Source organism: Trichomycterus rosablanca, chromosome 7 (assembly GCF_030014385.1).
Source record: "Trichomycterus rosablanca isolate fTriRos1 chromosome 7, fTriRos1.hap1, whole genome shotgun sequence".
NCBI classification, from domain to species: Eukaryota; Metazoa; Chordata; class Actinopteri; order Siluriformes; family Trichomycteridae; genus Trichomycterus; species Trichomycterus rosablanca.
The window spans coordinates 11,913,772-11,936,854 of NC_085994.1; the positions used below are offsets into that span (position 1 = coordinate 11,913,772).

Consider the following 23,083-nt stretch of genomic DNA (forward strand, 5'->3'; position numbering starts at 1 on the left):
AAAATACATATGCTGTAGACATAGTTCTGATGCAGAACACAATCTCACACTTAAGTAGACAACATAAATCTTTTTTCCACAAGCCACCAGATTACTCAACTCCCTATAACAGCACACACAACATACCTGCTCACACTTACGGACTTTCTAACACATTTATTTATTAAGATTTAAATACCTACATCATGCTGCTACTCTTCTATTATATTCTGTGCAATAATTTAAGTGTTTAACACTAGGCATTTTATTTATTTATTACACCAGTACCTCACCACTGCAAATTATGTGCAATATCTCTTACTTAGTGTGTATATATTTTTTACTTTACTTAACGTGTATTTTATGTCTGTTTACAATGTATGTGCAATAGTGTTTTTTATTTTTTTTTACTTAATGTATATCTTTTTTAAAACTTAATGTACATTTTATCTTTTATTTGCTCTTTTTTTTGTTTTATATTCTGCACATTGGAGCTTGAGAAACGCAATCTCGTTCAGCTGTGCACTCCTAGCTGTATAGTCTGAATGACAATAAAGTTCACTTTGACTTTGACTAATCAATGCTTTAGAAGTAGGCTTACTGTTTGATTTAATCTGTTAATGGTGTTTAAAGTGCTGGCAAAGCATAGTGTTGACATTTGTATTACTGTAGCTGTCAATATCTGTAGCCTATAAGCAGCTAAAATATGTGGATTGCAAAAAAGTGACTTCAGTGACTTAATCCATGTTGATTATTTTTGACTTACTGTGTATAATTAACTTAGTGTTCAGTTCAGAGTAGACTTGGTTAGTAAGATAATGTCAATATCTTTATTTTTGGGTATGTACAGATTATCAAAGTTCAGACCATGTGTGCAATAAACCAGCAGAAAATACATACGTTCTTACCACATCTTTATCGTTTATTATTATTATGTGTATCACCAAAACAAATTCCTCGCATGTGTAACATACCTGGCGAAATAAAGTGATTCTGATTCTGACTTACTGATAAACAAAAATGTTGGTTGAGGCTGAAACTGGCCTATGAATCTAGAGTATCAGTGGACATTCCTGATGTATTATCCTCACTGTAACAAAACTAGCTTACAGTTTACAGGTATTTGCCAGCAATTAAATAGAACAGCAGTGCAGCTGCTGGGTGCCACACATCAACATGGGTTCGATCATGACCTCTGAGAAGAGTTGCATGTTCTCCCCACGACTGCGTGGGTTAATCCATGTTGATCTGTATTAAAAAACAATGCAATTACATAATATTTAATAATTTCATTGTTCATTGCTTATTCTGAAATAGATGCCTGCATTTTACGGGACCAGTTAGGACCTGTGCAATCTATGACTAAACATGTCATGAAACGTTTACAAAACATCTCAGGAAGGTGACGCAATCACGTGTAGGTATATAAGGACATCCAGGAAAGGTCTACTATTTGGTAAGCAAGGATTGGCCCAGGCCTACCACATTTCATAGATGTAACAATTTCTGGATAGTTATTAAACTGACTTATGTATAAACACAAACCATTACATTTTCAGAGTTGGTGCCGCAAAGCAACATAGGTCCTGGGATCTTTGTGAGAAATTTTGCATATTCCTGCCTCTCTCCATGTATCCAGATGGTTTTGAATCCTGTGCAACCCTCACTAGAATAAAGCAATAATAAAAAGAAATGAATTTTTTATTTATTTTACATTAATTTTTGTAATGAAGTACTCACCCCATATATCACTTAAATACATACAATAACTGTTGGCATGCCATTATTTAAAATGCTCTGTGATTTGTATTTGATCAGAGATACTTTTTGCAAATTGGAAGAAGTAGACTACCATGACCACAGGCTACTACACCAGACCTTCAGCAAGAGCATTAATATAAAATCCACCCACCCCTTGCAGATATAACAGCCTCCACTCTTCTAAGAAGATATTCCCTAAGATTTTGAACTGTGTTATGTGAATAGGCCTGGGTTGCAAACAACTTTCCAGTAGTCCCAATAGTGTTCAGTGGGGGTTGAAGTCCAGGCCCTGTGCAAGTAACTGGAGTCTATATATTTATACAGGCTTTTCATTGATACATTCATTATACATTCTCCATATTTGACAGTGTACTTAGTACAAAAAATATAATTCTAAATGTATTTGTAAGGAATTTAGCAGATGGAGGGTGAAGTACAAAATATTAAAAAAAGTCTTATTTGCATCTTAAGCTACGACGCAGACTATTTATAACAGGAGTTTGCTATGCTTGTGTGTGATGAATGTATGTCATTTCTTATAGCATGACTAACAAAAGGGATGCAAGAGCATATTTCTGCCTTACGCACAGTGTTTCCTGGTGGAACCGGACCCTAACCAGAATTAAACAGTTAATAAAACTGAATTAATATAAATAAGAAACAATAATCTGTACAACATTATAAAGGTACTTACAATAATTTAAGGTTCATGATAGTACATTTTTATTCAGATGCATGAGTGTCTTATTCTGTACTACTAGCCTCTGTGTGAATGTGTGTGTGTGCCTGCATGTTTGAAGGAATAAAACACTGAATGAGTCAGTACGCTGATTCGTGACTCACAGCATGTTGAGGAGGGCGCACAATACACTCACTCAAACACCCCTTCACAAGAGAGGAGGGGCTGCATGAAGACTCAACCCCTCCACTACCTGCAATCTCTCCATATAAGGAGAAGACAGAATGAAGCATAAGATTCCTCCACACTAAGGCGGGGGTGTGTACGCTGACCATTATCACACTTCTTCCTCCCACACTGAGAGTCATGTGACCATGAATAATGGTTCCTTATGAAACGGTTTATTGTTTATTACCAACTTTACACTCTACACCTTTTATTTAAAAACAGAAGCAGGCACAAAATGCATACATTAAAAAAAGCTAAATGGTGAAAATTATTAAATAAGACAAGAATTGTGGGGGTTCTGAGCAGACTGACAGATCTGATGCAACTTTTTTACTACATGGTACCTTTTGCTATGGTATGGTAGGTTTTTAAATCTATCTTACATTTATTGGTTGTTTCCATTGGCAAATGGCCAGTACTGTGTGTATACATACACATATGTTCCTTTTATGTACCTTCTGGCTACCTAAGCATTTCGACCTTCAATGTTTGCTGAGATCTAAACTTGCTATAGTTACTAAGGCCACATAGCACATGCAAAACATGTTCTTGTTTGTATTTAAATATCATTTAGTAAGCAAGATATATGAGACAGCTGGTAAAGTGGATAAATCCAGCAAACCTGGGCGTAAACCTCAGTTCCAGTCTATGTTTCAAAAGTGTTTTGTTTGTTGCCCCTGTCTAAGTGGGTCTCCCCAGTTTCCTCCTACCTGTAAAAGCAAGATTGATTGGCTGCTTTGAATTAGCCCAAGGCATTAGTAATTAAGTGAATGTGTGAGTATGTGTTGCCCTGTGATGGTCTGACAAGAGTGTGTTCCTGTCTTGCACCCTGTGTTTCCAGGCAGAATCAGACTCATAATGACCTTGATCAGGAAAACACATTTATTAAAAATTGATTAGCAATAGTTTTAAGAAAATTAAATGTGCATTTCATTTGTTCTCTTTATTTAAAATCCCAATAAATCAGTGTTTATTTTTTTATTAACTACTAAAATGCCTGTAGGTTCATGCAACATAACCAAAGATTACAACCAAAGTCTGGTTTATTTATCATTCACCATGTATTCCAAAGTGAGCTAGAAAGTAGATAGGAGATAGGAGAGTAAATATAGACACATGAGAAAGATAAGGGATAAGACAAAACTTCAGACAAGAGGAAGTCCTGCAGAGTCTGGTTCTATATTTATACAGCTTTGATTGTAGAAATTTTTAGTGTGCACTCTTGTTTCTTTCCTTATTTTCATCTTAGGAAACAAAAGTAAATCATTTATAGTATATTACTAATTCCCTAAATTAGTAATAAAAGGGGTAAAAGAAAGTTTAAATCTTGGGGTGAAAATTGAAGGCTGTCCAATTTATTGGTCAATTAAGGGGGTGTCAAAGAAAAAACAGGTCAAATGAGTAACAATTTAAAAACAAAGGAAACTCTTGAGCATTAGTACATTTAACTCAAATTAATCACATAATGGGTGGCTCGGTGGTGCAATGGGTAGCACGGTTGCCTTACAGCAACTAGCTGCCTAACATATCCCATATTTTGATTGTTCACCTGTTAGTAGTTTAAATGTTGTGGCTAATTTACTCTGTGTGCATGGTCTCGATTGTGATCAACAAAGACAGAAAATACTGTTATTAACTTTATACTTGAATATAAAAATGTATTTTAATATCCCAGCAGCCAAACAGTATAAGTTTAGCAAGAGTTTACATTTTTGGTAATTGTTTTTATTTATTTGAACGCCTTACGGAAGTATATATTTGATACAAAAATAATTATTACATGTTTTTAATAACATTTTTATATGTCCTAGTAAGACGTTTTATCAAGTCTTTCTTGTTTGCTTATGCAAGACTACCAGTAAAGGTTTTCTGAATATTATCTAGAAAAGTGGCTTTACTTTAATAGTGACAGTTTATAAATTAAGCCTAGCATGAAGTCCAAGCTAAAAGGCTTTTTATTTCTTGTAATACAGTACAATTCCATCCTGTGAAAATGCTGAACTGTGAGTAGTGAAATTCTGCACACAGTGCTGCTGTCATGCTTGGCAAGGCTACTTTGTGATTCCAGAGCAATGACTCATTATAATGGTGTGGCTGTTTGCAATGATGCATCAGAAACACAGGATATCTTCAAGGTTTACATTTTTATACAAAACAGATCTGCATGGTTAAGATCAGATTAACCTCATAACAGCTAATGTTTAGTGATTTTGATACTGGACCTATGTTTTGCAGCTTTGTTTACATACAGAAAGATTTAAGTTGATGTTAGATTCAATATGTGCAGAAACACTTAAAAATCTATTTCAATCACAAATATTTTTTAGCTGCTGTAGTAGGTACAACCAGTTCTTTCAGCAAACAAAAAATTAAGTAAGTAATATGCTGCCTCTGGTGGCTGAATGAACAATGAGCAATAAAGCTTTTCAATAATAGTATTGGTCGCCAATTCAAATTGTGAATTAATTTCTTTTCAAACTGACCACCAAACCCAACAAATATTCAGATGCTCAAAACATTTTGTACATGGTATTTTAGAAATACTAAACGTATTACATCCTACATTTCCCAAACTGGCCTTGTGATTATAAACCATGTTCCTTCTAGTTTATTCCACCTTGCCCTTTTTGATACAGAAGTTAATAAAGCTGTTAAAATACACCAAATGTTCTGCCATTGAATAACCCACACAGACACTTTTCCTTTTCCTCGTTAAAAACAGGGAGTGCAGTACACCTGTACAAAAGTTTTGTCTTATCAGCGTGCTATTCAGTGTGTATTATGTGGTCAGGTGTAGCCAGAGTCTTTCGTGTAAAGCTATGTAAAGCTGAAGATGCCAAAACACCATATGATTTGTCTATGCCTAATGTCACCTTACAAGGTCTTGTAAAAAACTAGGACCTTCACTTGTCTGGGAATGCTTTCGACAGATTTTGGATGGTGTCTGTGGGAATTTTCCTACTGAGCCAACATTTGTAAGGCCAGGCAGTAATACTGGGCAAGAAGGCCTGGCTTTCAATCAATATTTCAATTTATCCCAAAAAAGTTTAATGGGTTTAAGGTCAAGACTCCATAAAGGTTACTGGAATTTCTCCACACCATTGGAAGTATATAGCTTGCCAAGTAACATCTGAAGTTAATAATTAGTAGAGATATCCAAATACTTGTGTGTGTGTGTGTGTTTAGAGAATCTGGGAACTATATGTGGGGGTTTCTCTGAATATCTCTGGGAGTGGGTGAGAGTAATCAACTGTGTCTTTGGGAGTAAGCGAGAGTAATTAAGCATGTCTTTGGACTTGGGTGGGTGTGGTCAGAGTTTCTACAGGTGTCGGTACAGTCCTGAACAAAACACCAACCATACCTGAACCTGTGTCAGTGAGCCTGAGTGAGCTCAGCTCTCTCCTGCTGCTGTGACAGGTTGGCTAGCTGAGTTTCCATTTTGCAAGTCACATCTTCTTGGTGCCCTTTCTCGTTTTTCAGGGTGTGTGCCTCATTCTCTGTCCTCTTCTTCCTCCTCTCCTGCTGCTTTAGCCTCTTTAACACCACTGCCTGTGTAACAACCATGAATCATTCATTCATACATTTAAATGTGCATAAATACATTTGTACATCCATCCACATGCATTCCATCCACCCACACACACACACACACACACACACACACACACACACACACACACACACACACAAATTTACTATTGGGGAGCATTTCCAAATACTAACTGGATAACATACACATTAGAAAAAGAGAACAAGGCCAGTGGGTTTATAAGCTTGAGCAGCCATAAAAATCACATTGTGAGAAGCACAAATTAGTGGGCGCAGTTCTGCTTGTAAAACTAATTAATAACAAAGCAGAGGCACACAATAAAACTTGAATCAGCGCAGCCTGAGGCTGACCGAATTGTGCACGGTCTACACAGAAGATCTCAAAAACCCAATCCAAAAAAGTGGAGGCATTTTGTAAAACCCAATAAAAACAAGAAACTGTAATGTCCTAATTATCCTTTATTTAACTGACACAAGTCACTGTTTTGTTTCATCAGCTTGATTTAAATTATAAATTTGAGTCAAAAGAGTTGAGACAGAGGCAAAATAAGTTGATGGAATATTGAAGTTACACTGTTTTGAAACATTCCACAATAAACAGGTGAATTGGTAACAGGTAATCATGATTGTGTATAAAAGAAGGAACCACTTCAAGTCTTTGCAAGTAAAGACAAGACATGGCTCAACACTTTCAGCCAAATTTCACAAGAGTATTGCCAATCAGTTTAAAGAGAACATTTCTCAATGCAAGATTTTAAATAATGTAAGTATTTTACCGTCTATCATACATAATATTGTAAAAATATTGAGGGAATCCAGAGAAATCTTGGTCCAGGCCAGGACAAGGCCAGAAACCACTGTTGAAACACAGCTGTGCTCTCTGGGTCCAAACTTATCACAGATGAAGCAAAATACATGGCAAATGTTCCAGCCCACGTTTCAGCTTGTTTTTGGACAAGAAACAGACGTCGAGTTCCCCATGCCAAAGACCACCCAGACTATTTTGTTATATTCTTTTTTGTTCAAAAGCCAACATCTGTCATGGTATGGGGTTGCTTCAGTGCCCACGGCATTGTTAACTGGCATATTTGTGAGGGTACAATTGATCCAGATGCGTATATGCGGACCAGTGATAGCTCAGTGGTTAAGGTACTGGACTAGTAAACAGAAGGTTGCCGGTTCAAGCCCCGCCACCACCAAGTTGCCACTGTTGGGTCCCTGAGCAAGGCCCTTAACCCTCAATTGCTCATCGTGTTCCGCTCATTGTGTAAGTCGCTTTGGATAAAAGCGTCTGCTAAATGTTGAAAATGAAAATGTAAATGTAAATGTATATTGGGATTTTAGAGACAAATGTTGACAGAAATATGAAGCACAATGTATAGAATGCCTTTATTTATCATATATACATATACAGATGTACAGTACAACGAAATTCTTTCTTCGCACATCCCAGCTTGTTTTGGAAGCTGGGGTCAGAGCACAGGGTCGGTCATTGTACGGCGCCCCTGGAGCAGACAGGGGCAAACAGTGGCTGCATGGCAGAGCTGGGATTCGAACTCTCAACCCTTCAGTTGATAGCCAAAAGCCCTACCCACTAGGCTACCACTGTCCCTATAAGGCAGGAGCTGTCAGAAGTGGGATTCAAACCCACGCCTCCAAAAGGAGACTGCGACCGGAACACAGCACCACTCGGCCATCCTGACTAGTATATTAATTAAACAAATTATCCAGTTAAAAATGAAACCATCTGGTTATATGGCCTTCAGCTCGCTTATATGGATTTATTTCCCATTAACTAATTTCTGGCACTAACCATATGGCAATTGGTTGGATCTAAGACCACTTTATGCCAAATTCACACTACACGACTTTCTGATTTGCCGGATCGCTGTACAGTTCACACTACACAACTGAATCTTTTGCACTCGGGAGTCTTTCAGTCGGTGTATATTTCACACTACACGACTGATATATATGATGAGCCGAGTTTTGATCGCCGAGCGAACGCTGAGTTGCTCCCGAGCCAGCAAATCTAGCGCCGACCAGTCGCCGAGCGAAAATCAGGGCAAAAATCGTGTAGTGTGAACTAGGCCTTACTGGTCAGAATTTATAGAGTTTAACCAAGCTAACTGCAACCAAAAAGTGGGATTTGTTGTAACATTCTGGGTACCTCATGGTCTAATAAATTAAATACTGAATGTACATTTGTGGCATTTTGCATACACTCTTTATACAAAGCAACTTATAATTGTGACAGAATACAATGCAAGCAAATCAAGGGTTAAGGACATTGCTTACTGGCAAAACAGTGGCAACTTGGCACTGATGGGCTTGAATCGGCAACTTTTTGATTGCTAGTATAGTATTTTACACACTGATCTACCACTACCTGTGATGTGTCACCCCACTAGAATTATTTATTTGTTTATTCATTGCTGTACTCAAAAAGTTTAGTAAAATCATTTTGCCTTGTCGTAAGCCAATAATCTGAGTATTCAGTTATGAAAAATGTAACCACTCAGGAATAAGAGTGCATACTGGTTTTAATTTTAGGGGAATTTTTCATGAAGTTAAGCACAGATGTTGGGTGTATCTTATTAACATCTGTTATTGTAAATGATTAATGATTTTAATGATAAGGGAAAGGAAAATGACTTGAAGAACAGATGCAGAAAATGTTGTCTGTTCCAAGAAAGGATGAGATCATTAAGGTCACATCCCATCTAATAGGATTTTGTATATTTAAAGTTTGAGACTAACCATACTGAACTCACCTTGTCATTGCTCTCATTTGGTATACAGTTGTGATGGCCTATTCTATTGCTCCTCCTGTCCATTCTCTCCTCATTCAGAGCCTGAACACACAGCATTTATTATCAAATGCAGAAAGAAAAAAAACACAGAACATGCAAACTCCTCACAAAAAAGCTCCTCCTGGGAATAAAACCCAGGACCTTCTTGCTGTGAAGAGAAAGTGCTACCCACCAAATCAATGTGCCACCCTAATTGTCATTGTTACAATATGATGCTGATATTCATTATATTTTTATTATTCATTCATCTTCAGTAATCACTTTATTTTAATCAGAAAATCTAGACGCCCAGGTGGCGCAGCGGGATATTCCGTTAGCACACCAGCACCGAGACTCTGAGCTCCTCGGTTCAAAACTCGGCATTGCCACCGGTCGACTGGGTGCCATCTAGTGGGCATAATTGGCAGAGCCTGCAGAGAGGGATGACCAGAATATGTGGGTGGGGTTTTCAAATGCTGTGTAAGGACCCTGACTGGCGGATGGAAAAGGGTGGGTGGAAAAGGGTTCCGTTAAGGGAAAATCTAGATAAGAAAATCTAGTGTGTCTTGCCACATGTTTTCCAGTGTATTAAAAGGCAGAATTGTGGAATCCATCATTTGTGCTCTTATCAAGTACAGTCAGTTTGTTACGTAGCCATTGTGACTTGTGACTAATTTTGAATCCACATCTGCTGTCTGAGGTGCGCAGCTGAAGTCATTTTTAAAAGTGGTATAATAACTTTTTTTTTTCACAAAAGCGCATCAAAAACTATTTTTATCAGTAATGACAACTATGTAAAACATTCATACATTGACAAAATTAAAATGATTGAGATTTTATCCAATTACATGCAGCGATATAACATAAAGAAAAATAACACTGTATGAACGTATAACATGATAGAAGTCAGAATTTCATTGGACAGTACACTGAGCTGGAATGTTTTTATTTAATCTAATTGTATTCAACCATAGTTAAACCAGTTTTTCGGTTCTAGTTTTAGTTTTAGTGTTCATATTAAAGCCTTAGACACTACAAAGAGCTTTAACAAATAAAATTGATCTTGGTGAGTTTTGTTATAATGTTGTTATTGTGGTTTGTGAACCAATGGTTTTGGCACCAGACCCCTACAGGCAATTGGGATGTTGAAAATTTGAACCTTTTATAATAGAATTGTAGCTAAAGTAATAAAAACAGTTCAAGCTACTGGTACAAACCATGGAACTATTACCATTATCTGGTATCATTACACATCTTTGTGCAGTAAAAGATGAAATTTGGACAATTTAGACAATTTCACCTTGTCCCAAGTGACACAGTTCGTATATGACATGGTAGGAATTTGCAGTATGTTTCATGTTTGCACTGGAGCTATGGGGTTAATGTAGATAGTGAGTAAGGAAAGCTTATAGCCTCCAGTTAAGCATTGTGCAAACTGCATACCTGACACCATCATTTTAATATACGGCTTTACTATTAGTTACAACCACTGCCAGAGGGAAAATCCATTAATGTAAAGCCCCTTTGTAATTGTATCTTTGGTATTTTTTTTCCATCCTTACTGGAAAAATAATAGAGTAAGCTCAAACACAGACACTACCTTACTTAAACAAGCAAATGTGACTAACAATTAATCAATCACATTTATACATAATATACAAAATATACATAATACTGGATTTAGAAAAGTTTAATTCAGAGTCCCTTACATGCATATATTTTTACTTAGCACTTTACACTGGATCAGAGTGGGTTCTGTCGCCATCCTAAAACAATGTGTTTAAAGCGGCAATGCACCCAACCTACGGTGGGGCTAAAAGTCTGAGATCACTAATAAAATGCTTCTATATTGCATTATGTTTATCATCATGTAAACTTTTTAATTAGCATTACTGTTTGAGTGAAAAGTTCAACCTTCTACACACATTTCTGAATTTCTTAGTACTACATAGGCCAGTGTTTATAACAGGCATGGAATAGCTGCAAATGTATTAACTTCAACAAGTTTCTGATTAGATCAAATCCTAAGCTCATGCTTCAACAGACAGGATAAGAAAAGAAAATCTGACCTTTTGTACAAAGAAATCAACATAATCAATTTCACAAATGGGCTTACTTACTTTTCAGTGCCAAATACAAAGTAAGTTCCAAAATGTATGTATTTTTTTAAAGATGCAACTTTTCACTAATTCTATGATTTATGTTAAAAGACAAACAGAAAAAAGAAGCACTCAGACTTGTGGCCTCTTACTTAAGTGCAACACACACTAACTCATACCTGAGGGGCATTTTACAACAACTAATCCACTATCCGCACATATGGAGATAAATTTATACTTCTCACATATAGTGATCCAGATCCCCAGAGCCCTCATTGCTTTGAGGCACCCACTTTACTACCAGCAGAAGTGTGTTGCCCTGGGTTCAATCAAACTGAAGCTTATTCCAAAGTAATTCTGTCTGTAAAAGGCCAACACAATAGTCCTCACTCAGCATGACATTTTGAACCCCACTGCTTTGTTATTTATAGGTGCTACAACCCTTCTGCTTTTCCTGTCTTTATTAAAAAGCACCAGAGCATTGTTGCATTGTTGAACTGTAGGTGAAACCCGTGTTTTAATAAAGTGTTTCTTTCTAATGCACTGTGTGTCTGGAGTGCATGCCAGTGCCTCTGGGTCTGTCTGAATAAATTAAACCAGTCTTTAGTTTTGATACACTGGGATTTGAAACATATTCATCATTCAGTACTGAGCTTTGCAACATTAGCTTGGATAAAGTACACAACAATAAAACTCAGTCTTTAATTTAACTACGATATAATTTATATCGTTAATTTAAGATGTGTAATTATTAAACCTGTTGTTATTATATATTAGGGATATGCAGGTGGCATTAATGATCGTTTAAGGCAGATTTTTATTTATAACTTTATTAACATTACAGCATGAGTTTTTAACCCGTGGCCCATGTGGTATTCTCGCCTACATGTCTACACTATAGACCTCATATTTTTATCATTTACAACAGTGCATTTGTGTGGCATGTACATCTGGCTTAAGGCCACTATTGTGACCTATTGCAGCCCAGCTGCCCACATAAAAGGGCAATACAGAGCATCCAATCCACCTTTAGAATGCTTTTTTGCGTGGAAAAAACTCTCACTCACTCATTCTCTCACTCACTTTCTTATCCGCTTATCCAATTATGGTCGGGGGGGGTTGGGGTGCTATCCCAGCTTTTTAATGGGCGCAAGGCACACAGTAATAGCCTGGACAGGGCGCCAGTTCATCGTAGGGCAGACACACATACACACACACACACACACACACACACACACACTCATTCACCTATAGGGCAATTCAATGTCTCCAAATAACCTGACTGCATGTCCATGCAGACATGGGGAGAACATGCAAACTCAGCACAGAAAGGACTCGGGCCTCCCCACCTGGGGATCGAACCCAGGACCTTCTTGCTGTGAGGCGACAGTGCTAGCCACCGAGCCACTGTGCCACCCTGGGGGAAAAACTGAATTATCTAAATAAAACACACATGAAAATGGTAGGAATATGTAAAACAGACAGTGACCTGAGGCCCGGATCAAACGTAGGTAAAGACTCAGTCAAGAATTACGTGAAAATTGTTGTTACGGTAGTTTTTAAAATTAAAGACACTTTCTCACTTCTGTCCAAATCCAACTAAAGCCAGAAACAGCTGTAATAGTAGGGTAGTGTATGTGCCACACAGCACCAGGGTTTATTTCTTGTATTCATTTACAGTCTGTGGGGAATTTTTGCCGTTCTACTTGAATTAATGTGGCTTTTCTCCAGGTTACTGCAGTTTCTTTTCACCTCACAAAAATATGACTGCTCTAAATAGCCCAGGTGTAATGAATGTGTGTATGATGCCTTGTAATGGACTGGCAGCCTAACCAAGATGTATTCCTGCCTTGTGCTCAGAGCTTCCAGGTAGGCTTGGGACTCTCCAGGACCATAATCAGAATGAAGCAGATATTAAAGGTTAATAAATAAAACAGTTATTTCTGTCTAAAAGCTACCTTGTGATTTCTGTGCTTGGTGCAGTGCTGTAGTTGGGTCTGGGTATCCTGCAGGGCCTGGTGAAGTGCACCGCTCTCCTGTTTCAGTATAGCCATCTCTGTACGCACATCGTCCAACTCTGCCTGTAGCTGTTTCCCAACAGCCTGGCTCTCCCTGGAGAGCAACAAGAAAGAATAATAAGCATATCATTTGCATTTAAGGTAGAAATATGTTCATCTGTCTAAACTAAATGAGCACCTGAGTGTTTGAATCTCTTTTTGACTCTCCTGTAGTTGCAGGTCTTTGTTTTGGCTCAGGCTGTTGTGCAGTGCAAGACGGCTCCGGATGAGCTCCAGATCTTCTTGTCTGAGGGAGGCCATGTGCTCTCTTTCTTCAGGCGGAAGGTGCTTTAGTGGGACACATCCTGAAAGCCAGCCCTCACTTAGCTCAAGAGCTTCACACAATGCCCGTGCCAGATCAACATACTGAACAAAGTCATACAACATACATGAGGTTACTCAAACATCATGGTTATTTTAAAACAGGTATTTATTAGGATGATAGAAAGCTAGATCTGCACAGTACAAATATGCACAATCGGTGACCACTATCTGTGCTTCAGTTGCAGCTTGGATTAGTATTAAATTCTATACAAGGCTGGAAAAAACACTTTGGACTCTGAAATCAAAGATAAACTTGTTAATAAATAAAGTAATTTTAAATGAAATGACACTGTGTTGGAACAAATATAAGAGCATCCACAGCTGATATCACATGTAATGCAGGTAATGGTTTTATCCTGAAAATACTGAACTTTGCTGTACACTTAATACCTCTAATAAAAACACATTTGTTGTAATGTATTATTGTATTATGTACTAATGTATTATTTTTAAATAATTACCTTGTACCTATTTCTCAGTTTTTCTTTCAAGTTCTAAGTGCCAGTTAGGGAATAAATGTTTTGACCAATTTACTAATATACAGTGTATCACAAAAGTAAGTACACCCCTCACATTTCTGCAAATATTTCATTATATCTTTTCATGGGACAACACTATAGACATAAAACTTGGATATAACTTAGAGTAGTCAGTGTACAACTTGTATAGCAGTGTAGATTTACTGTCTTCTGAAAATAATTCAACACACAGCCATTAATGTCTAAATAGCTGGCAACATAAGTGAGTACACCCCACAGTGAACATGTCCAAATTGTGCCCAAATGTGTCGTTGTCCCTCCCTGGTGTCATGTGTCAAGGTTCCAGGTGTAAATGGGGAGCATGGGCTGTTAAATTTGGTGTTTTGGGTACAATTCTCTCATACTGGCCACTGGATATTCAACATGGCACCTCATGGCAAAGAACTCTCTGAGGATGTGAGAAATAGAATTGTTGCTCTCCACAAAGATGGCCTGGGCTATTAGAAGATTGCTAACACCCTGAAACTGAGCTACAGCATGGTGGCCATGGTCATACAGCGGTTTTCCAGGACAGGTTCCACTCGGAACAGGCTTCGCCAGGGTCGACCAAAGAAGTTGAGTCCACGTGTTCGGCGTCATATCCAGAGGTTGGCTTTAAAAAATAGACACATGAGTGCTGCCAGCATTGCTGCAGAGGTTGAAGACGTGGGAGGTCAGCCTGTCAGTGCTCAGACCATACGCCGCACACTGCATCAACTCGGTCTGCATGGTCGTCATCCCAGAAGGAAGCTGACGCACAAGAAAGCCAGCAAACAGTTTGCTGAAGACAAGCAGTCCAAGAACATGGATTACTGGAATGCCCTGTGGTCTGACGAGACCAAGATAAACTTGTTTGGCTCAGATGGTGTCCAGCATGTGTGGCGGCGCCCTGGTGAGAAGTACCAAGACAACTGTATCTTGCCTACAGTCAAGCATGGTGGTGGTAGCATCATGGTCTTGGGCTGCATGAGTGTTGCTGGCACTGGGGAGCTGCAGTTCATTGAGGGAAACATGAATTCCAACATGTACTGTGACATTCTGAAACAGAGCATGATCCCCTCCCTTCAAAAACTGGGCCTTATGGCAGTTTTCCAACAGGATAACGACCCCAAACACAACCTCCAAGATGACAACTGCCTTGCTGAGGAAGCTGAAGGTAAAGGTGATGGACTAAACCCAATTGAGCACCTGTGGCGCATCCTCAAGTGGAAGGTGGAGGAGTTCAAGGTGTCTAAGATCCACCAGCTCCGTGATGTCATCATGGAGGAGTGGAAGAGGATTCCAGTAGCAACCTGTGCAGCTCTGGTGAATTCCATGCCCAGGAGGGTTAAGGCAGTGCTGGATAATAATGGTGGTCACACAAAATATTGACACTTTGTGCACAATTTGGACATGTTCACTGTGGGGTGTACTCACTTATGTTGCCAGCCATTTAGACATTAATGGCTGTGTGTTGAGTTATTTTCAGAAGACAGTAAATCTACACTGCTATACAAGTTGTACACTGACTACTCTAAGTTATATCCAAGTTTTATGTCTATAGTGTTGTCCCATGAAAAGATATAATGAAATATTTGCAGAAATGTGAGGGGTGTACTCACTTTTGTGATACACTGTACATCTATAAATCAGACAATATGGAGAACTCATGCTAAAGATGGAATAAAAAGGAAAACATATGGCATTCAGCTGAGGCAGCAATCTATGAGTTTGAGTCTCAGCTGTGCCACAGGCCTGCTTATGTGTTTAACAGACGCAATTATCTGTGTCTGGGCAAAAGAAGGACACATGTAGATGCACCTCCATGCCGCAACAACAGTGACTCCTTTTGTATGGTTTAAACACCTGCACAAGTGATGAAGGACATAGTACATAATGTGGTCCTCCATTAGGTCTGGCTGTAAAAATTAGCCTCTGACATACAGTGAATCACAAAAGTGAGTACACCCCTCACATTTCTGCAAATATTTTATTATATCTTTTCATGGGACGACACTATAGACATGAAACTTGGATATAATTTAGAGTAGTCAGTGTACAACTTGTATAGCAGTGTAGATTTACTGTCTTCTGAAAATAACTCAACACACAGCCATTAATGTCTAAATGGCTGGCAACATAAGTGAGTACACCCCACAGTGAACATGTCCAAATTGTGCCCAAAGTGTCAATATTTTGTGTGACCACCATTATTATCACTGCCTTAACCCTCCTGGGCATGGAATTCACCAGAGCTGCACAGGTTGCTACTGGAATCCTCTTCCACTCCTCCATGATGACATCACGGAGCTGGTGGATGTTAAACACCTTGAACTCCTCCACCTTCCACTTGAGGATGCGCCACAGGTGCTCAATTGGGTTTAGTCCATCACCTTTACCTTCAGCTTCCTCAGCAAGGCAGTTGTCATCTTGGAGGTTGTGTTTGGGGTCGTTATCCTGTTGGAAAACTGCCATGAGGCCCAGTTTTCGAAGGGAGGGGATCATGCTCTGTTTCAGAATGTCATAGTACATGTTGGAATTCATGTTTCCCTCAATGAACCGCAGCTCCCCAGGGCCAGCAACACTCATGCAGCCCAAGACCATGATGCTACCACCACCATGCTTGACTGTAGGCAAGATACAGTTGTCTTGGTACTTCTCACCAGGGCGCCGCCACACATGCTGGACACCATCTGAGCCAAACAAGTTTATCTTGGTCTCGTCAGACCACAGGGCATTCCAGTAATCCATGTTCTTGGACTGCTTGTCTTCAGCAAACTGTTTGCTGGCTTTCTTGTGCGTCAGCTTCCTTCTGGGATGACGACCATGCAGACCAAGTTGATGCAGTGTGCGGCGTATGGTCTGAGCACTGACAGGCTGACCTCCCACGTCTTCAACCTCTGCAGCAATGCTGGCAGCACTCATGTGTCTATTTTTTAAAGCCAACCTCTGGATATGACGCCAAACACGTGGACTCAACTTCTTTGGTCGACCCTGGCGAAGCCTGTTCCGAGTGGAACCTGTCCTGGAAAACTGCTGTATGACCTTGGCCACCATGCTGTAGCTCAGTTTCAGGGTGTTAGCAATCGTCTTATAGCCCAGGCCATCTTTGTGGAGAGCAACAATTCTATTTCTCACATCCTCAGAGAGTTCTTAGCCATGAGGTGCCATGTTGAATATCCAGTGGCCAGTATGAGAGAATTGTACCCAAAACACCAAATTTAACAGCCCTGCTCCCCATTTACACCTGGGATTTTGACACATGACACCAGGGAGGGACAACGACACATTTGGGCACAATTTGGACATGTTCACTGTGGGGTGTACTCACTTATGTTGCCAGCCATTTAGACATTAATGGCTGTGTGTTGAGTTATTTTCAGAAGACAGTAAATCTACACTGCTATACAAGCTGTACACTGACTACTCTAAGTTATATCCAAGTTTCATGTCTATAGTGTTGTCCCATGAAAAGATATAATGAAATATTTGCAGAAATGTGAGGGGTGTACTCACTTTTGTGATACACTGTATGTATAGAAACAAGAGGTTGCTTCATACGTGTTGAGAAGGGGATGTGATAGTCTCCGGCAACAGGGGAAAATGCTTAAGAAGAGATCTCATAACATGCTGCCAATCCAAGTAAAATTTAAGAGCAAAAAATGAACCTTCTGTTGTTTAGGCTTGTGCACCAGCATTTTAAACAACATGTAAAACTTTTTCTAAGCTTTTTTCTGTTGAGAACGCCAATGAATTAAGCTTAAAAACAGAGAGTGCAAACAGACTATTAAGAATACTTAATATTTGATACATATTTCAACATCACATAATGCATCTCCAGAGTAAATCATATTACTGGCAAATTTCCCTAACCAATGGTCTCATTTCCCAATGCATGGTCTCATTTATAAACATGAGATTTCTTCTAGACAGAAAAATTGAAAAACCTAATAAGCACATATTTGTATGTATGAATATGTTTATCTCTGTCCAACCAATTTAAGCTGGAATACTAAAGAGAGTGTTGCAGGTCTTTGTTTCAGCTCTGGCTGTTCTGCATTGCAAGGCTGCCTCAAATCAGCTTAAGATCTTCCTGTCATGTACTTTCAATTTTGTTTTGTTCTGGCATGTTCCAAACTGCAAACTATGTGCTATAGTATGACAGGGTGCAATTTCTGTAAGCTCTAGTTTCAGGAGAAATACATTGACTTTTTTCTGCCCTAGTAAGACTATTTTTCACTGACTTTCAATACCTCACAGGTTTCTCTAGACTGCTGAGATAAGGTCTGGTCCTGCTGGACTTGGTATGAGATAGAGTTTTATTCATGACAGCAAACAAAGTTATAAGGACCGTATACCAGAGCTTGACACCAAAAAACTACAATTATGCTTTTTTAATCGTGAATCAGTCCAGAACTAAATGCAAATTTTTATAGTGGAACCATAAAACAGTTTCAGATACAAGGACGCCCCATCACATTCCTCCTCTGACCTTATAAGGTAAATTATTACAACGACAAGGTAGTAAGTCAAACAGTGCCACTGAAACAAGTGTACGTGATAAATTAAGGCCTGGTTTACAAGCCACTTCCTGTAGCACATACAGAAAAACTAGCAACAGCAACTAGCCTACAATTTAATAACTCAACGTTAAACAATATTATCTGTACTCATGGCTGATTAAATACATTAGTGTTCTAAATGTGTATGCAAAGGTTCAGGCATCTCTGACGAATACAAAAGGGGTAAAACATTTCAGAAGACTGTGCATTTCTAATACACCTTTTACCTCTTTTCTGAAATTTGTGTTTATTTTGTTAGGTAAAGTATTTAAACAATAATTTAACTATATTTTTAAATACTGTCTGTTTAAAATGTATCTTTTAATGTATAAAACTTCATTCTTGTATTCTAAAAACAAACACTGCCATAAAAAGACACAATGTTTTATAAAAGGTCACTGAATGATTTGTTTAGGTGACCTTTCTTGCTGACAGGCATGCACACATGCAGATACACATACAATGTACACCCACCTACTTAGAACATGCACTCACCGTCCTCTCACTGAGCTCCAGAGCATCAGACAAGTCCAGCCTCGCTGTGCGTTCCAGTGCTGCCTCACTCAGAACCTCAGGGAAGGCAAAACCACTCTGCACAAACAAAGAGCCTCTTATAGAGTAGATCTCTTACAGGTTCAACATAACCAGCACATAACCAACAGTTTCGTTACATCTGCATTTGCTTAATTCACCATTTCATAAGCCATATGTGGTCCAAATCCAAGATATTATTATTATTAAAGAAAACTTTGAAGAGTCTACTATACTAGCTGCATATTTGTAAAATTGCTGAGGTTAGAAGCATGAACATAAATGTTGACACGTTTTCCGGTACCAAAACAGAACTAAAGCAGCCTGTAGCTTGTAATCAAAGTGTGAATTATACAGTGACAATTGGGGGAATATATACACCACACCATTTCTTGTCTTATCTGCCTGGCTGACTTAACTCCCATTACTGGTTGCATCTCTATTAAGGTTGTAGTTGAGCAAGCCAGACAAGGCACAGTATGTTAATGTAATTAGCTATGTAGCTTGTATAATACAGTCTATTGCTTTCTGAATTAGATGAATTAGATACATATAATACATACTGATGAATGCTAACATCAACTAGTTTCTAAGTTTGCCTGAAAGTTTAGCTAACTAACGACCCCCACAAACTGTTATTTTTAAAATTTTGGGGGGTTCAAGTATTAATTGGGAGGATCAGACCCCCCCCTTCCCAAAATTCAAACCATGCTTGTAATCAAATTCCAAAGGGTAAATGTTGAGACAGTTAATTGATGTAATTAACAAATCATGATACATTTCTACAAATACATTTTAACTGCTTGTTGTAGTGCTTGTGTCCACCACACAGCCAAGCTTAATACCTAGCTACATGAATATAATGTATTATAAAAAAGCATATTGCCTTTTCCTTATAGTATAATATATTGCATGTCACACTGACTGATTTTAAATCTAACAACCATGCTACTACAAATTTTCCCCACACTCATATTACCCGTTTAACCATCAAAGGGCTTTGGCCATCCCCCAACTCATTTATATACACATACATACACATACAGTGGCTCGTTGAGTAGCGCCGTCACCTGACAGCAAAAAGGTCCTGGGTTCGATTCAGGTGGAACAGTCTGCATCCTTTCTGTGTGGAGTTTGCATGTTCTCCTCATGTCCGTGTGGGTTGCCTCTGGGAACTCCGGTTTCCTCCCACAGTCAAAAGACATGCATGCAGGTTAATTGGAGATAATAAATTGCCCTAGGTGTGAATGTGTGTGTTTGACCTGTTCAGGGTGTTTCCAACTTTTTGCCCAGTGAATTATACCCACCGAGACCCTGAATAGGATGAGGAACAATGAATAAATATAGAGATATAATATTGTTATATAGGGATATAATAAAGTTGACCCCCCACAATTGTCACTGTAGAATTTACACTGCACGAAGGGTTATTAAAGTACTACTTATGTTCTGGATCTTGTATATATACATATACAATTGCCAGCAGGTTTTCTGTTCATTTTTAAAAACTTAAAAATGTTTCTGATAATCTCCCACATGTTACAGTTAGAGTAGAAAAATGCTGCAGTATGTCACTAACATAAAGATAAATCAGTTGCAGTCGTACCACAGAGCTGATGGAGTCTCGCTGCACAGCAGAACTCTGAAGCCTTTTCGCCTTCATCTGGACCAATTTCATTTCACTGTGTTTCACTGGTACCCTCTGCTGGCCTGCAGTACAACAACAAGACAAAAGCTTCCAGTTAAATAGAATAGAATGCCTTTGTTTGTCATATATACATACACACGTGTACAATAAGCTAGGGCACATACAGTACATACATATTGTACATACAGTACAATAAGCTAGGGTCAGAGTGCAGGTTCAGCCCCTGGAGCTGAGAGGGTTAAGGGCCTTGCTCAAAGGCCCAACAGTGGCTGCTTGCCAGAGCCAAGATTTTAACTCTTAATCCTTCAATCGATAGCCCAAAGCTCTACCCACAAATGTACAAAACAATGAGATATTTTGGATATGGAATATAAACGGGTGACAGTAATAATCAGAAGTTGTTCTAATGCAACTCACTGCTGGGCCACTTCTCTTCAACAGCACTGATTCTCTCTTTCACTGATTTGAGTGCTTCCTTCGACTGACGAATCATTTCTTCATGATGACGACCTTTGTACTTTGTTCTGGTAGTCAGACTTCGGGGAGTGACCATGACGGCCACATCCTTTATAAAACAGAAAGGAGAAAACAGATAAAATTATGTGATAATATAATTATACATTTATATTTTTTATTAAGAACCTAACACTTAACATAGTATTAAAATGATACTGTCAAAATATCATGGCTCATGTTTAGAGGTAATGGCTCAGGTCATTAATGCAAAAAAAGATACACTAATTTACGAACCCAGTAAAATAACTAATAATTAACTCAGATCTCAACATTGGTGGGCTAATGTTAAAGGTCACTGTGCCACTCAAGCACCACTAACTTAACTGTATTTTGTAAATATAATCCAATTTTGAATATAATGCCTACAACACACTAAAACATAGGACAGGGGCATGTTTACCTTTTTTACCCATTTTTTCTACAGATTTTCATACTGATTATATTAGTATTACCAGGTAAAAATACAGTTGGTAGAAACTATTTGTGATTCCTATCTTTAAGTCAGTAGCATACATGTCCTGGTCTATAGTGCGTCTCACCTTAGTGTGTCGGGTTGTTTGAAGAGGAAGGAGAGTAGCGAGGCCCTTAACTTGTATCTCATCCTGCTCTCTTCTCTCTCTTTCCAGTATGCTATTTAAATCTGCCTCTGTTTTTCTAACAGCAAAAGAGTAAACAAGTTTCATAAATCAGCTTTGATCAACATCTGTGTCTAAGCAGTTCTGTGGGTGTGTGGAGATTTTGTCCTTCATACATCAGCTTCTCTCTCAGTTTCTTCAGCTCCTCATCCTTCTGTTCCAGCAGCTGGGAGGTCACGGTTAGCTTCTGTGTGAGCATGCTCAGTTGCATTTTCTGATCCACCACTAAAGCTCTGTGTGTCTCAAGTTCCACCTTCTGCTGTTCACTTAGTTCCCCTGTACAGAATGATTGCTTTTCACTTCCAGCTTGGATGCAATGCATAATCACTAAAGGCAGCCAATAATGTGATGAATGTAGAGAGTTATTAAGTAGGACAAGAGTAATAATATAATACATATAATAATGTAGATTTGTTATATATTTGTTATTTACAGTGGAAGCACAGCGATTAAGGACCTGGACAATTGCTGCTCAGGTGGCGCAGCGGTAAAGTACGCTAGCACACCAGCTCTGCCTTTCCGACTGGGCTGGGCGGCAGCATGAACAACAATTGGCTGTTGTTCAGGGTTAGAGGGTAAAAAAAAGTCAGATCATAGGTCCTCATAACTGGTGCAACTGCGGCCCCTGCTGGCTGACTGATGGCGCCTGCACAGGGCTGAGGAATATTGCTGATGGGGGTGTGGCCCTCCATACACAGTGCTCGTCAGTGTATGAACTCGACTCGTGCAGGTAAAAAAATGCTGTCTGTACTGACTGTACATGCCAGAGGGAGTGTATGTCAGTTGAGAGGCGTCCTCAGTCAGCGGTGAAGGGTCGAATCAGTATAGAGGATGCAATCAGGGTAATTGGACACTACTAGATTAGGGGAGAAAAATTAGGGGAAAAAAAGTGGGGAAAAATAGAAAAAAAACATTTTAAAAAAAGGGCCTGGACAATTAATCCGAAAATTGCCAGTTCAAGCCATCACTAAGGTTCCACTTAGGCCCTTAACCCTCAATTGCTTAAACTGTATTTAGTCATGATTATAAGTCGCTTTGAATAAAAGCATCTAATAAATGCCGCAAATGTAAATGTTATGTAAGAGATAATGCCAAAGAAACTGTCCTGTTATGAAGAAATAACAAATGAGACAAACGTGACAGTTTAAAGTGCACCACCTTGCTTATACCATGAATAGCCATTTGCCAATGTTAAAAACCTTGTATTTTAATTAGGACAGTTTTTG

General features: G+C 38.8%; 1 protein-coding gene across 2 annotated transcripts in view; it reads right to left on the reverse strand.

Moving 5' to 3' along the window:
• Positions 1-876: 876 nt before the first annotated feature.
• The window catches only part of fhad1 (forkhead-associated (FHA) phosphopeptide binding domain 1), a 35,305-nt gene continuing 13,098 nt past the window's right edge, over positions 877-23,083 (reverse strand). For both annotated transcript variants that reach the window (XM_062998986.1, XM_062998984.1), the window contains exons 21-30: positions 21,974-22,133; positions 21,762-21,876; positions 21,124-21,271; positions 20,665-20,768; positions 19,023-19,118; positions 13,284-13,510; positions 13,046-13,199; positions 8,971-9,051; positions 6,009-6,196; positions 877-1,645 (exon numbers count right to left, since the gene is read on the reverse strand). In XM_062998986.1, the coding sequence (XP_062855056.1) occupies positions 6,020-6,196; positions 8,971-9,051; positions 13,046-13,199; positions 13,284-13,510; positions 19,023-19,118; positions 20,665-20,768; positions 21,124-21,271; positions 21,762-21,876; positions 21,974-22,133 (1,262 nt within the window). In that variant the 3' untranslated portion in view covers positions 877-1,645; positions 6,009-6,019. The remainder of the gene's footprint in view (positions 1,646-6,008; positions 6,197-8,970; positions 9,052-13,045; positions 13,200-13,283; positions 13,511-19,022; positions 19,119-20,664; positions 20,769-21,123; positions 21,272-21,761; positions 21,877-21,973; positions 22,134-23,083) is intronic.